At 33.5% G+C, this 15,254-nt stretch overlaps 1 protein-coding gene across 5 annotated transcripts in view; it reads right to left on the bottom strand.

The window, feature by feature from the left end:
* The window catches only part of inaE (inactivation no afterpotential E), a 130,125-nt gene that overhangs the window by 51,804 nt on the left and 63,067 nt on the right, over positions 1-15,254 (bottom strand). For all 5 annotated transcript variants that reach the window (XM_076448352.1, XM_076448350.1, XM_076448353.1 and 2 more), the window contains 3 exons: positions 11,794-11,871; positions 4,819-4,943; positions 711-858 (listed from right to left, as the gene is read on the bottom strand). In XM_076448352.1, the coding sequence (XP_076304467.1) occupies positions 711-858; positions 4,819-4,943; positions 11,794-11,871 (351 nt within the window). The remainder of the gene's footprint in view (positions 1-710; positions 859-4,818; positions 4,944-11,793; positions 11,872-15,254) is intronic.

The following is a 15,254-nucleotide window of genomic DNA, read 5'->3' as shown; positions in this document are numbered from 1 at the left end:
TAAAACAAATTAAATGTATAGGAGGACTGTGTTATATTTTAACAAATGGGACATTTGTTTTATTGATAGACTTTCTTTGATTAAGTGTTAAAGGTCGGAACTACATTACAAAGAATGGTGTATCCTGTGTGAGTTATAGGATTTCCAGTTTCATGTTTGTGGTTCTGAATCGCCGAAATTGGGTGGACGTAAACGGATGTTAATTGCCCTCAGAGATATTCCCATGTGCTCGTGGATGCGAACGGTAAAATGTCATTTAGTTCTCCCGATAAAGATATTGTTTGTAAATAGTCAATAATAATGCTGGTTAATTTTATTGTTGTTCTTGCTTTACGCACTTAGAACGTTATTTTAATCTTGTAATATCTAATGTTTCAAATTATCGTTATTTTCTCTTGCCTGATGATGGGCTTTGTAGAAGTTCACTACGTTGCATCGCCGTATTTATACATACGGTATATTGAGGTATATTCTGTTTTAAATTTTCGTTTTAAAAGTACTGTAACTAGAATGTAAAAAATTATTAGACCTACCAGGTATCATAAGAAAAAAGTTGATGCCCTATACAGAATCGAATATCGAAGCAACTAACATGAACAATCATAGCATAATCGTTCAATAACACAGCGTGGGGATTAGGAAACATATTACTAAATTAATTGTTAATATTCAAATAGATACCAACAAAATGATATTATTAGCTGTTTTACCTCCACGTGGAAAGTGACGTAAACTATCTCCATATTGTGATGGAGGCACATTTTCTGGAGGGCAGCGTAGTTACAGTAACAACAGTTGTCTTCAACTATAGTAGCTCTGTATCTTTTGGATTTATCTCTACCAGGAATACAACAGCACCTGTTAAATATCAAAATATTAGGTCGGACATTCAGAAAATGTTGCTTAGCGTAAGTAAAATGTTTATTTTATAAACCGATTTACAATGGTTGAATAATATAAGTTATCTAAGGTAACATGAATTACGCCTCTGCGTTTATTAAACAAAGTAAATCTTATTAAGCTTACGTTACGTATTATAATTTATTCCCGGACAAGTCCCCACTTTATTGTGTTATATTTTATAACTTATCCTGGACGAACCTCCAATTTATTATGTTAATATTAAGAGTTCAAATTGCCAAAAATTTTAATTTTAATTTAGAAGTTAATTGAATGTTAATATGTATCAAATTTATAATATTTGCCAACAGGACTGATGCATACAATTTTCTTTATTAACACAAATATATTTCAATGTACAAACAATACAGTTTATAATAATGATTACTACAAGTAGTTATTACAAATATTGGTTTATATACAAGCTTTACAAATTGACTGAGTCTTCATTCTGGTTTACAACTGAATAATTCATCGACAGTCCAGGTCCACGACGAGCAAATTAATTCTAAGTTTAATTTTACTGAGTCTTCAATCTGGTTTACAACTGAATAATTCATCGACAGTCCAGGTCCACGACGAGCAAATTAATTCTAAGTTTAATTTTACTGAGTCTTCAATCTGGTTTACAACTGAATAATTCATCGACAGTCCAGGTCCACAACGAGCAAATTAATTCTAAGTTGATACTGTTACACCTCGCTTAAGTTACCTAGCTTGGTTGACCTCACACACCTTAGACGCTGACATTTTACCGACAAAGATATTTAATGTTATTGCAGAAATTCTAACGTCTGAAGTTAATTCACTGAAGTTGAACGGTTTGTAGCGTTCGAAATCTATAAAGGTTTCCAGTCAAAATCTTGAGTTTCCCTATTAATAAGACTTAACCACAGTTATAGCTTCCGAGGATTATAGTATACTGACTGTAGCAACCAACAAATATTTTATAACTGTCTATCGGTTAGATTAGAATTAGAATTAGGCGAGATTCTCGAACATTCAACAATATTCAGAGACACGCTAGTGTTTTCGTAAAATTTATATTGTTTATCCTTGCTCTCGAGAATCTTCTTCAAATTTAGAGAATAGGTAGGACTTGTGCAATACATGTCTAACAATATACATCACATGTGTCAAACTGAAACAAATGTAGGTATTAGAATAAATGTATAATAGTAAATCCGTTAGTTGAATTCAAATACTATTCTTCTATGAAAACTTTACTAATAGAATCTAAAATCTTGGGACATGATAAACATTTGTAACATTTGTTTATGATACTTTATTTTTTTTTTATAAAGTATGCCCAGTGTATCTGAGGGATAGTTTGGGACCATGCATGCTTATAAACTTTCAAATTTGAAGTTAAATATTTCGGATATGTTGTATTTTCAACCGGCTTTATAACGAATGATTTTTGTTTGTAATTAAATAGAAAACTACATAATGGATTATTTGTGCTCTGCCCCCCACGGATATCGAAACCCGAATTGTAGTGTTATAAGTCCGCAGATATGCCGCTGTGCCACTGGGGGTCATATTGAATGATATACAAGAAAATAATAATTCCCCAATCTAAAAGGTAAACAGTTCTTGAGCTTTAAATTCTGCAATTATGGCATTTTTATAATCAATTTTCAACATCTGTATGCCGCATTGTAATTTAGAATTACCCACATTGTTGCTATGTATGCACAATAAATAATTTATAATTTTCTATGTTATTACGCTACACGTTACTTTGATACTTTAAACCTAAAATACTTGCACGTTTAACATTGTCTTTTTACTTTGCGTTTTTTTTATTGTAGTAACGCCATATTAGGTTATCTGCTTTTTCCACCCCGGGGAATCAAATTTCAGATTTTGGAGTTGCAAATCAGAAGACATACCCCTGTCTCACCAGGCGGCTTGAATTAAATAGCAGTTATTTCTCTAACAGGTCTGCATAATGATATGGTTTTGTACTTTATTTACAGATGTAGACCAGTCGGCTCTATTTTATAGATATCAATTCGTCTGAGATAAATTATAATACGTAACATCAAATTTTAAATATGGATGCCACAAATAAATCTATTTCATCAAAGAATACACTGTATTCTGGTCATATTCAGATGAAAAAAGTAAAAATTCACAAATTGTTTATTTTTCTTAAACTGCACATCTGCAATGAAAAACTTTATAATTACATTATCAAAAATAATATTCAAGTTTCCAAGCACATTTCACAAAAAAATTTTAAAATCTAACCTACTAAACTAAGTACTAAAATTATTGTATATAAATAAATACTATACAAAGCTATGGAAGTAGGCAGAGCATTGTTCCATGAATGCGTGTCAAAAGTCTAACACCCCCAGTAGTACAGTGGTATGTCTCTGGACTCACACCACTAGAAACTGGGTTTAGATACTCGTGGTGGGCAGGGCACAGATTGTTTATTGTGTAGCTTTGTGTTTAATTCAAAAAGCAAAACAAACAAATGAAAGGCTAATTGTCCAATTCACATGAACTGTCAATTTGTTCATATTTAACAAACGCAAAAAAGCGTTTTCAGTACGTTCAAGAAGGCGGTTACGAGGCTGAAGAAGCACGGTTTGTATAATCATGTATTCACAATATTTTATAAAGGTAAGAAATTCGTTTTTCTGTATCTTAACATAAGAAATTTGGGGCTAGGCTTAGCTAGGGAACGAATCATTGAAAATATTTTATACAGATTCCGCGCCGAAGTATTTTATAGATGCCTATTGTTTCCTTGTTTAAAACTTTCTATGCTCTGCTCACTACGGGTATCGAAACCTGGTTTTTAGCGGTATAAATGCGTAGACAATCCACTGGGATGCATAGAGGCCTAAGAAATGGTTTTGTGCGTCGCATGACCTTCCCCACATTCTTAGAGCACAATCACATGATAATAATATATATATATATATATATTAATCAATCGTATTCTCTTTACTGTGGCACTTGACGAGTCTCAATGTCTTGGGGTCTCTTATCATTCTTTCGCAGCTACTACGTACAGTAATTTTCTGTATTTCCTGACTATTTTTTTGTCACAAAATAATTTAACACTAATATTTTAAAATAAATTACAATAGAATTTTAAATTGTTTGCAATCCGATAGCGTTTACAATAATTGCTTAAATCTTCTATTGCCGTGCCTTTTACAAATCATAACACAATGAAGTTTGGCCGGTTGGTATGAAGACCGTTTTTTTTATAATTCGTACCACTATCACATGTAACACAACCATGCAAAACATTTTCTTTTAAATAAATAATGTGGATAAAATATCGATAAAAGATATTGCTAATAACTGTGTTTTTTATCTTCACGCTCAGTATGGAGTAACCTTTCACCTTTTATCTTTAAAATTGATTTTTAAGACTATCCAGTATCATTAAGAGAAAAAAGAAGTATTATGAATATTTTTTTTCAGTTTTCCTCTCTGGAAATCCGATGAAGAGCTGTTGCTCGAATGTTGTTTTCCTCAATAAACTTATTGTAATTTTATGAGTGTTTCACCTAATTTGTCTTGTTCTATAATTTATATAAACAAGTTATTCACGTGCATATCTTATAATATGTGTTAAATGTCAGCCTGGAGACGAAAATAAAACAGCAAAATACAACTTATCCATGTATGAATATAGAGATAAAACTCGGCTGAGTTATTGTTTCTCTATCACTGAGAAACGATTTTACTATTTATGATTACTTGTCCATAAACAATTTCGACGGATTTTTGGGGTTTCTAGAGCAATTATATCAACTGTTTCTAAACTATTACCCATTTCCATACAAATCTACTACTACCATCATATTGTACCTTGAATATGAAAACTTTTATAGGGTCACAGAATCGGGCTTTAGCTAAAGTTGAAACTAAGAAATGGCTACTTACTTAAGATAAGGGAAAAGCTTGCAGCAGCAGGTTCCACTATGTACCATCATGAACATTGGCCATCCATAGACAGCCAAGGCGTAATGTAGGTAGTGAGTGATAGTAAGTATCTCGTCTATAATTAACTGTAAGAATCACAAATATTTTATCTCAGTATACGATTCTTCTTAATAACACGTGCTTAGGTAAAACATATGTTACGACATTAAATTTAATACATGATACAAAACACACAAATTGTTTTTATATATTTTTCGTCTCCTTGTGTCTCAGCGGTGTGTTTGATAGCTTATAACGCTAAAATTCACGATTCGATGTCCCTGGTGGACACAGCACAAATATATCCCATTGTGCAACTTTGTGCTCACCACAAATGAAACACTTACCAATTTATCAGTTTTTACAAATAAAATTGCAATATAAAAGGTAATTATAGTATGCACTCACTGTACCGGAAGTTGTTGTGAAGAACGTTAGTTTTTATATATGAATCGTAGAGAAAAGACGACTTAGATCTTAGAATAATTATCGCTTTAATAAGCATTGATTTTGTTTTTGTATCACAATCGTATTACTTGATATTATGTATTATGATATTAGTTTTTATGTAGAGGAGCAAACAACGTTTCGACCTTCTTCGGTCATCGTCAGGTTTTTTTGTTTTTGTTGTGAACCTGACGATGACCGAAGAAGGTCGAAACGTTGTTTGCTCCTCTACATAAAAATTATTTTCAACCCAAACCAGCCGTTTTTACATATATATGTTTCTCTGCAAGTGGGATTTCTCGTCATAACTGATTATTATTTACTTGGTTATTTTGATCCAAAAAAGAATTCATTATTAAAATGTTGGATACTATATTGATTTCGGAACTATTTTGATAAAGGTTGTGTTTCTCACACACACAAACACGGATACGAGTTAATACGTTATTTTACTTATAAGAACTCGATGTAAAAGCTTCATCAAAGTATTCCTTGTGTAACAGTGCGCCGTACGTATTTTATCTGTTGTAATACTTGATCACAAAACTTGATATTTTACATAAAACACAGTTTTTGTTTATACAAAGTCATTTTCATCAGGAAATACAAAAAGGAATTGTAGTTTTCTTCTTGTTTATCATCATGCCAATGACGATGATATTAATCGTGAAAATAACTGACGTTTTTATTTACTATTACAAAACCATAAACAAACACATTTGCTAGTCATTGCGCTACTACCTTAAACCCATTCAATATTAATATATGTCTATTTCTGCAAATTTTGTGACCGCCAACAAGCCTATGTGTTTGATTGTAACTGCAATGTGTCTAGTTCGTACATTATTACAGCTGTTATGTTGACTGTTACGAATTATCAGGTCATACCTTAAATAATGTCCGATATTAGGTTCAGAAAAATAGAAAGGATTTCAAACGCCTTTAATGTTATTTAATCAATAATGTATGTTCCATTGTTGTTAACTACTTCCTGCCAATGATTCACAAACTTCTGAATGCTACTTCTATAAAATTCTTGGGATTTGGAGGAAAAGAATGTGGAGAGGGTAGTTTTGACATCTTCATGTTTTCCAAGCTCTTTAAGATAGTTCTGCAAACTTCAAAATTGATATACATTCAGATGGGGCGTGGTCTGAAGAATAAAGAGGATGTGGAAGTATTTTTTCCCAGCCCAGCTCTTCAATCTTTCCAGATGTGATCCTTGCTGTATAGAGCCGTGCATTATCCTGATGTAACGCAATACCTTTACGACTGATCAAAGCAGGCCTCTTTTCTTTCAATGCAACATTCAAGCGTTCTAATTGTTGACAGTAGAAATCTGATGTAACCGTTACATTGAGTGACAGCAACTCAAAGTGGATCACACCAACAATATCCCACTAAACACTTAACAAGACTTTCCTAGGGTGGAGGTCCATTTTGGGCTGTGCTTTAGTCAATTTACCTGCACTGAGCCATTGTCTGCGGCGCTTAACATAATATATCCATTTTTCATCTCCAGTCACTAAAATGTCCAAAAAAGATGAATTACGCTCACAAAAGTGCAGAAAAGTGCAAATGTCCACTCCTGTCTGAGGTTGGCTTCTGCCAAATTATGTTGATCCATTTTCCAAGTTTTGAGACCTTTCCAAGCTGTTGCAGATGACGGTGAACTATTGAATTGGTTGAATTAAGCTTCTGTGCTAGTTATTCAGCTGTTACGGCACAATCTTCATCAAGTGCAGTCAGCAGCAAGTCATTATTATACTCAACAGAACGATCTGGACATGGCGCATCACTTATGCTGTAGTCACCTGATCTGAACTTTTGGAACCACCTTCGACATTTCATTTCATTAAGAGACTCCGCACCATAAACACCTTGAATGTTTCGTGTAGCTTGAGCTGCACTATTGCCTTTTTTAAATTTATAAAGCATTATATGCCTAATGTGCTTCTCAGACATATCCCTCTTCATAAGGGTTTATTTGATTAATGATCAGAGAAAGTGGAGTTGGGTTAGTTTCTTTTATTTGTCTGAACATTTTTATACACGTCCTACTACATATTTTAGTCATTAAAGCCTTCTACAAAGAGAGAAATTATGATGCACTTTCTGTATTAAATTTTCGGACGTTACTTATGGGATGACCTGATATATCTTTGATAGATTTTACACCTGTCCATATATAAAATTGAAACTTTATTCCTTTTAAATTTAATTTTTATAATGTCAGAAAAACTTATGGGTTCAAGAAGTGTTGACACAAAAGTGCTCGAGTTATTGGGTTTTTATTACTTTTTTCTTTTAAGTATTTTATCACCATCAAAACTGGTAGGGCCTGGCATGGCCTAGCGCGTTAAGACGTGCGCTTCGTAATCTGAGGGTCGCGGGTTCGCGCCCGAGTCGCGACAAACATGCTCGCCCTCCCAGCCGTGGGGGCGTTATAATGTTACGGTCAATCCCACTATTCGTTGGTAAAAGAGTAGCCCAAGAGTTGGCGGTGGGTGGTGATGACTAGCTGCCTTCCCTCTAGTCTTAAACTGCAAAATTAGGGACGGCTAGCACAGATAGCCCTCGAGTAGCTTTGTGCGAAATTCAAAACAAACAAACAAAACTGTTATTATTTTTTTAACAAAACAGAAACTAAAAACTAAACGCAGTACTTTCATCTGTACTTAAATTCGTGAAACACTGTAGAAGGTTAACTAATCACAGAAAGGTTAAGTGTTATGTAAAGGGGATTTCTTTCTTAATTTGAAAAGTTCAAATTTCAATGTAAGAGCTTTATAGTTTTCTACACAAATAGTAATTACTCGTGAAACTGGTTGGTTGGGCTCAAGGCCCTGTCTTCCTGTACTTATGCCCTAAAAATGTCTTCTTTTTTTTTCTCAGGCGTAAAAATTTAAATAATGATTAAAAGCATTACATTTTCAGCACTTTGTTTGTTATGAATTATGAGTAAAGAGTAATTTATTTTTAAAATTAATGTTAATTTGTAGGTTTTTACAGTATTACAGTAAAAAAAATCGTTGGATGCTGTTGAATGCAAATACGAAATATATTAATGTTTAGTTTCAATGTTTTAAAGATCAATTAAATAGGAATAAGAGAACAGCTATTTGCTTCTTCTGAGTTATTATCTTATGTGTACCAGAGGCATCCCACAGTGTCCATAGTCACCCTAACCTCTTCAAAAAAATATATTTGCTTATGATGCTTGTAATTGTTTTAGTAACCCCTGTCATTTTAATACTCACTGTACTCTATTGCACAAAAGTAACCCCTCCAGTGGCACAGTAGAATGTCTGAAACCGACTTTCGATACTCGTAGTGGACGGAGCACAGATACCCCGTTGTGTAGCTTTGTGTTTAGTTCCAAACAAAGAAACAAATAAGTAACCAATTGTTGTTTAATTCATAATTACGTTTAAAGTTATATTCTTGGACATTACGTTTCGGCATATTTCTTTTGTTTTGTATACGGTATAATTCGATATATGTTTTAATTATCTAACAAATTTCAAAGGGCCGTTTTAAACACATTTAATAAAGTCTGAAATTCAGATATCTCATGGTATTTAAAAGCTAAACTTCTAGTTATGCGGATATCGAAACCCGGATTGTAGCATTGTAAGTCCGCATATATGCCGTTGTGCCACTAGGGAGCATATTAAATGATATACAAGAAAATAATGATTCCTCAGTGTAAAAGGTGAACAGTCCTCGGTGGGACAGCGGTAAATCTACCGACTTAAAAAAGTAAATATTCGAGGTTTTATTTCCTACAGTGGACACAGTAGGTAGCTCAATGTGGTTTTGCTCTAAAACAAACAAATAAAAGTGATAAATACTATAATTAAAATGGCTTCGGTAACGTTACTACATATTTAACTGACATATTCAACAACATCACGTCTCCTTTTTTCCAAAGTGTTTTCCAAAACTTAAAATTAATTCCCATTAAACCCGTCAACGGATGTCTGTCATCTATTTTTCTTGTAGATATGAAGCACTACCAAACGCTATTTTACAATGATTACAAACATTTCATCTAAATAAGGACATTTTATTGGAACCAGAAATCAAATTCACCCCATTTTTCAGTGATGTAGTTTTGTTTATAGTGTTCGATAACAACCAAAAATTTGTTTTTATAAGCATCAAAAATTTTATTCATTTTACAGATAGGAAAACTAGGCTGTAGCTTGGCTTTTTTGAAACTGGTATTGCAGAGGAAGAGCTCAATTGATAATGATAAAAGTTTGGAGCCCCCAGTGTGGCACAGCGATAGAAACTGGATTTCGATACTCGTGGTACAATGATCTATTTGTGCTTTGTCCACCACGGGTGTCGAAACCCGATTTTAGGTGATATGACTCCATAGACATACCGCTGTGCCAATGGGTGGCAATTTAAGTAGAAAAAGCATGTACTTCTCTAGCTCTCTCTAAAACTTTTTTGATCTTATATAGGTATATTTGTATTTAAAATTGTCGTGCACGTAAGAAAACATATATCTAAGTAATTATTATATTATGTAACAAAATTTTTACTTTTTTATTCCTGGGCAGAAAGTGTTATTTCCAAATTGCTTATGCCTAAAGTAAATGGAAAAGACCTACCTTTCTCTTCAAACTTTGCTTTTGTGAACTGGGTAATGAAATTTTTTAAATGTACCCATTTTCCAGAACATTCCAGGTAGCTCCAGTGCTGAGTAGCTGACAGAGAATTTTCTCGAACGTACAAGAATTTTCAAGAACTTTCTAAAATGTTGTAGAACTAACCAGAATTTTCAAGAACCTTTTCGAATTTTCTAGAACTTTCCATAGTAATATATAAACAGGGGCTCACCAACTCACCACTTCATTTTAGTTCTAGCTGCCTAATTTTATCTGATTTTATCAGAGGTGGCATCAAGAAGCTGCATGTATAAATACATGTAAATCTTGACTCATATCTTGTTTTATTCAGACCTTATGTAAATGAAGATGTGCAAATTTGCCCATTTTTACACAGAAAATAGGCTAATTTCTAAAATTTCATTATCCAGGCCACAAAAGCAAAGTTTGAAGGGAATAATGACCATTTTCTGTACTTTTACAACATACGCAATTAAGAAATAACACATACTATCCAGGAACAAAATTTGTGTTACATAGTGTTATGAGGAGTGATGGACATTATCACTCATTGTTTACTCTGGTATTAGTGGCAATCGGAAAAAAACCTTAAAGATCACTGTGTTGTTCCAATCATGAAACCTGATCGTAATGAAGAAAAATAGAAATGCCTTGTTATACTGCGATATTTTGGAAAAACTGCACATCTGCATTGAGGTAATTGTACTCGTCACGTCTAGTAGTGGTTTGAAAAAAATAACATCCAGAGTTTTTCTTGATCAGTTAAAAGTCCTAACCAGAAAATATTTTAATTGTTACTGGCCAATTTGACACGTCTCCTAAGGAACAGAAAAGGTAGACTCTACCCCAGTATTATTACATTTAGAACTACTTTAAATAGTGAATGTTTCGGGCTATTCCAACAGGTGTTTGTCAACAGTCATTTAAAACTGTTAGAAATACACACGGTACAGAACGGGATTAACATAATGTGTGAACCTACTCTGATGAAACATTCCCTCACTTCCAGACTTCATTGTACCAGCACTTTAGATAGTTTATACAGTGTTTCCACTGAAGGTTACAGAAAGTAAAAAAATAAATAGCTTTAGTAGCACACACTAAACTTACTTTGTAAACTTTAGATATTTAAAATATATAGAACATACTTTACTCATCAACACCTTTGCTCCCCCCCCTCATTCTTAAACACTCCTAAACAGTATTAAGTCTGATATAATTGCTAGTTTTTTTTATACTGATATTTAAGTGTTTAGCATGTGAAATAATTTTATATAGACTATTTTCTTTACAAAGCCTGTCTTCTGTCATCAGGTGGTTAGGGCGCTCGACTCGCAATCTGAGAGTCGCCGATTCGAATCTCCCTTACACCAAACATGTTCGTCCTTTCAGCCTTGGTGGCATTGTAAGAATACAGTCAATACCGCTATTCATTGGTGAAAGAGTTGGGGATAGGTGGTGATGACTAGCTGCCTTCCCTCTATTTTTAAACTGCTAAATTAGAGACTGTTAACGAATATAGCCCTCGTGTAGCTTCGCTTGAAATTCAAAAACAAACTATCAGGAGACAGGGAGGAGTTGTTTATTTGGAATTATGCACGAAGCTACCTAATGGTTCTGCCCCACCACTGGTATCGACACCTGGTTTCTAGGTTGGGAGCAACAATGAAGAGCTTACCAAAGTACTTTATATTCAGTAATATTGAATAGACGAGATTAAAGTAAAGTAATATAGAGAATTCTGCGAACCTATGCAGTTTATCAAAAGCGAAAATAAACGCCAAAATCATTTTCGTTTTACATAACAATAATTATACTTTGAAAACAGAAAAAAAAACACACCTACCGGATGATTTATATCAAGAAACTTGGTTTTAGGAGTGATGGGAACACCAGATAAAAACTGATAGGTTTCATTAGTCCTCTGTAAACAAGGAAATACTGTTAGTAAACGTATATACATAAAAATTTATAGTATATAGATAAAAACAAACTGGATAACAAATTGACTTTCTTCATTTTTCTTCTGTTATCAACCTAGTAGCAGTAATCATTCTGACGTTTGACTATTAACAAAATATCTTGTTACAGAAAAAAGTTAGACTATAGATATTAATAACTGTTTGATTTAAATTACTTCTTCAAATGAGAAACTTGAAAATTTACATTTATGCAACGGCATGTGCATATTTTGTACTTAGAGCAGTTATTTTAAGATTTAGATAAATTTATTTATTTGGAAAGACTAACAGACGAAAAACAATACTTTTTATTTCAAATCCCCAGTAATTAGGGTAGAGTTTCTTCACATAAACACGTATATATATATATATATATACAACTTCCAGTTTTGAAGAATGATTCGGTATGTATTAATTTTTAAAAGTTTGAATCTTTATTCAGAAATCCTATGCAATCAGCGTGTTCATTTTCAAAGAGTCGTGTGTATTAAATGGAATCTATGTGTAATATGTGAATATGACAAACATCAGATGCGCATAATTTCAAAGTATGTGAGCAATATATATATATATATACACACACACATATAAGTATAATATCTGTTAAAAACGGGCGCTCAAATGACTTTTGTAAATTTTAGATATAGTGGGAACTACTTGTGAGCTTCAAATGTTTTTACTAATAGTCCAGCAATATTAGGATTCACGTAAAGCACAGTTGAGTGGTGAGTCCAGTAGTATAGATAGATACATAAGTAGAATTTTCTATTACTGTTGTAGAAAAAGAGAGATGAAAATCAGCATAGTTCGGAAATATAGCTCTCACAAGGTTGGGATCAGGAAATTGTTACACAATACATATATTAAACTTTATATTACTGCAATGGGATATATATATAGAAAATTTGCTGAAATATTGTACAGTCACTTACTGATATCACAGATAACCAAAAGTTTGGACTTACTCTTTATACTTTACGTTAGTTACTATCAATAACAAAAACTGCCGATGTTAGGAAAAGTTAAACTAAAGATGCTTTTTTACAGCTGTAGGTGCAACAGTTTTCATGACTTAAAAATTGTTTCTAATTGGTGTAGTTGCAGCAAGGGATGAGAAATCACAATATAATTATTTAAACTTTGACAAAAAGTAAAAGTTCAAAGATATAAAGTCCAGCAAGTGGGCGTGTTTTCTTATAGCTACATATCTACTGTGTTCACCAAGGGGAATCGAATCCATATAGTGGCGTTGTAAACCAGTAACCTTACCACCATACCAGCGGGGGATATAAAGTCCTAAAAGAATAGAAAAGTTGCAAGGACATTTGAAAAAATGAACAAAGTTTTGATGTTGTTTCTCTTTTGCTTTTATTCATTTATTCATTTTTTGCTGAAACACCTTGTACATTCTGTATTGGTTGTAAAAAAAATCAAAATCTAGGTGTAGATTAGAGTGATAGTTAAAAACTCCATCACTTTTTGTATATTTATTAACTAGTTATCTAAAATAATTTAATATCTGAAATTCTCTTCAGCAGTTTACTAGTAAGCTTGAGAGTAAGTTAAAATTCAGGGTGTAGTCACTGCGAAGTTTACACTGCAGATAGCATTTTGTAGTTTTGAGCTATGTTACGTGTTATACCCTATTTCGGGGCCCGGCACGGCCAGGTGGGTTAAGGCGTTCGACTCGTAATCTGCAGGTCGCGAGTTCGAATCCCGGTCGCACCAAACATGCTCTCCCTTTTAGCCGTGGGGGCGTCATAATGTGCGGTCAATCCCACTATTCGTTGGTAAAAGAGTAGCTCAAGAGTTGGCGGTGGGTGGTGATGACTAGCTGCCTTCCCTCTAGTCTTATACTACTAAATTAGGGACGGTTAGCACAGATAGCCCTCGAGTAGCTTTGTGCGAAATTAGAAAAAACAAACAAATTATATTATGTATGTATGTATTAGAGCTTTTAGCGTAGATTAATATTTTAATGAATTAGTAATATCACTGAAGCAAAATGGATGATACGATTCGTTATCGAAAAAAAGAACAGAAATATTATTAAAACAACACAAATCATTAAAAATTAGGACACCTTTTAACAAATACGCCGAATACTTCTAAAATACTCCCTTACAGTAGCTTCGTACTCGTGTTGGGTACAGCACAGATAACCAATGTGTAGCTTTGTGTTTAAATACAAGAAAACAAACAAAAACTTTTAAATATGTATTTTCTTACGGCTGTACAAAGTTATATTACCTTTAACTTTGTTTACTGCTTTATGGATTGTTAGATCATTACACTAGTTAATCTCGAAACAATTCAATTCGAATAATCTGAAGTGTGAAGACTTTACGTTGAGTTTCGTTATTGGTGATTAATGTCGAAATTATAAACTTTTAGTAGTTACGCGTGGTGTACCACAGAGGACACACTGTACTGTAGTGTAGTATTATTATCATCAACTTTAAGTGATCTTGTTTATTGTCTAATTTATTTAGGTGTTGTTGTTTTTTAGTTTTGTTTTCCTGTTAGATATTTGTTTTGATATTTATACTTTATTCTGATTTTTTCTTTCTTTTTTTTTGTTGTTGTTGTTAAAATTACGGAATTCTCTTCTGTACTCTGTTAATATATTTGATGTGAGATCAGGGATGTAAAAATCAAATAATTTTGTCTCTTGTTATGTGAGAAAATACCACTAATGGCTGTTGCTATTTAGTGCCTACTTTCTGTATTTAACGTATTATTTTCACTTTTAATTGTACAGTCGTCATTTGCAAACAATTCAGTAAGTGGCTATAATTGATTTAAAATTATTTAGAAGATTTAATTAAATGAAGATTCGCGTTCTATCGAACTGCTTAATATCTTTCAGTCACTGATAAAATTTTATTTTCGATATCGATTGAACATCGATAAATATGAAGTGATTTGTGAGTTGAAAGGAAGCTAAAGGCCCGGCATGGCCTAGCGCGTAAGGCGTGCGACTCGTAATCGAAGGGTCGCGGGTTCGAGCCCGCCTCGCGCCAAACATGCTCGCCCTCCCAGCCGTGGGGGCGTTATAATGTGACGGTCAATCCCATTATTCGTTGGTAAAAGAGTAGCCCAAGAGTTGGCTGTGGGTGGTGATGAGTAGCTGCCTTCCCTCTAGTCTTACACTGCTAAATTAGGGACGGCTAGCACAGATAGCCCTCGAGTAGCTTTGTACGAAATTCCAAAAACGAAACCAAAACCAAACGATAGAATTCACCACGATGAAGACAAACTTCATGTTCAACAACCACAACTATATACAAACAAATGGCCTGAGCATGGGCAATCCAGTATCATCAGTTATAGCCAATATTTTTAT

This window comes from Tachypleus tridentatus, chromosome 8 (genome assembly GCF_004210375.1).
Source record: "Tachypleus tridentatus isolate NWPU-2018 chromosome 8, ASM421037v1, whole genome shotgun sequence".
Classification (NCBI taxonomy): Eukaryota; Metazoa; Arthropoda; class Merostomata; order Xiphosura; family Limulidae; genus Tachypleus; species Tachypleus tridentatus.
This window is presented reverse-complemented; position numbering and strand designations above follow the sequence as displayed.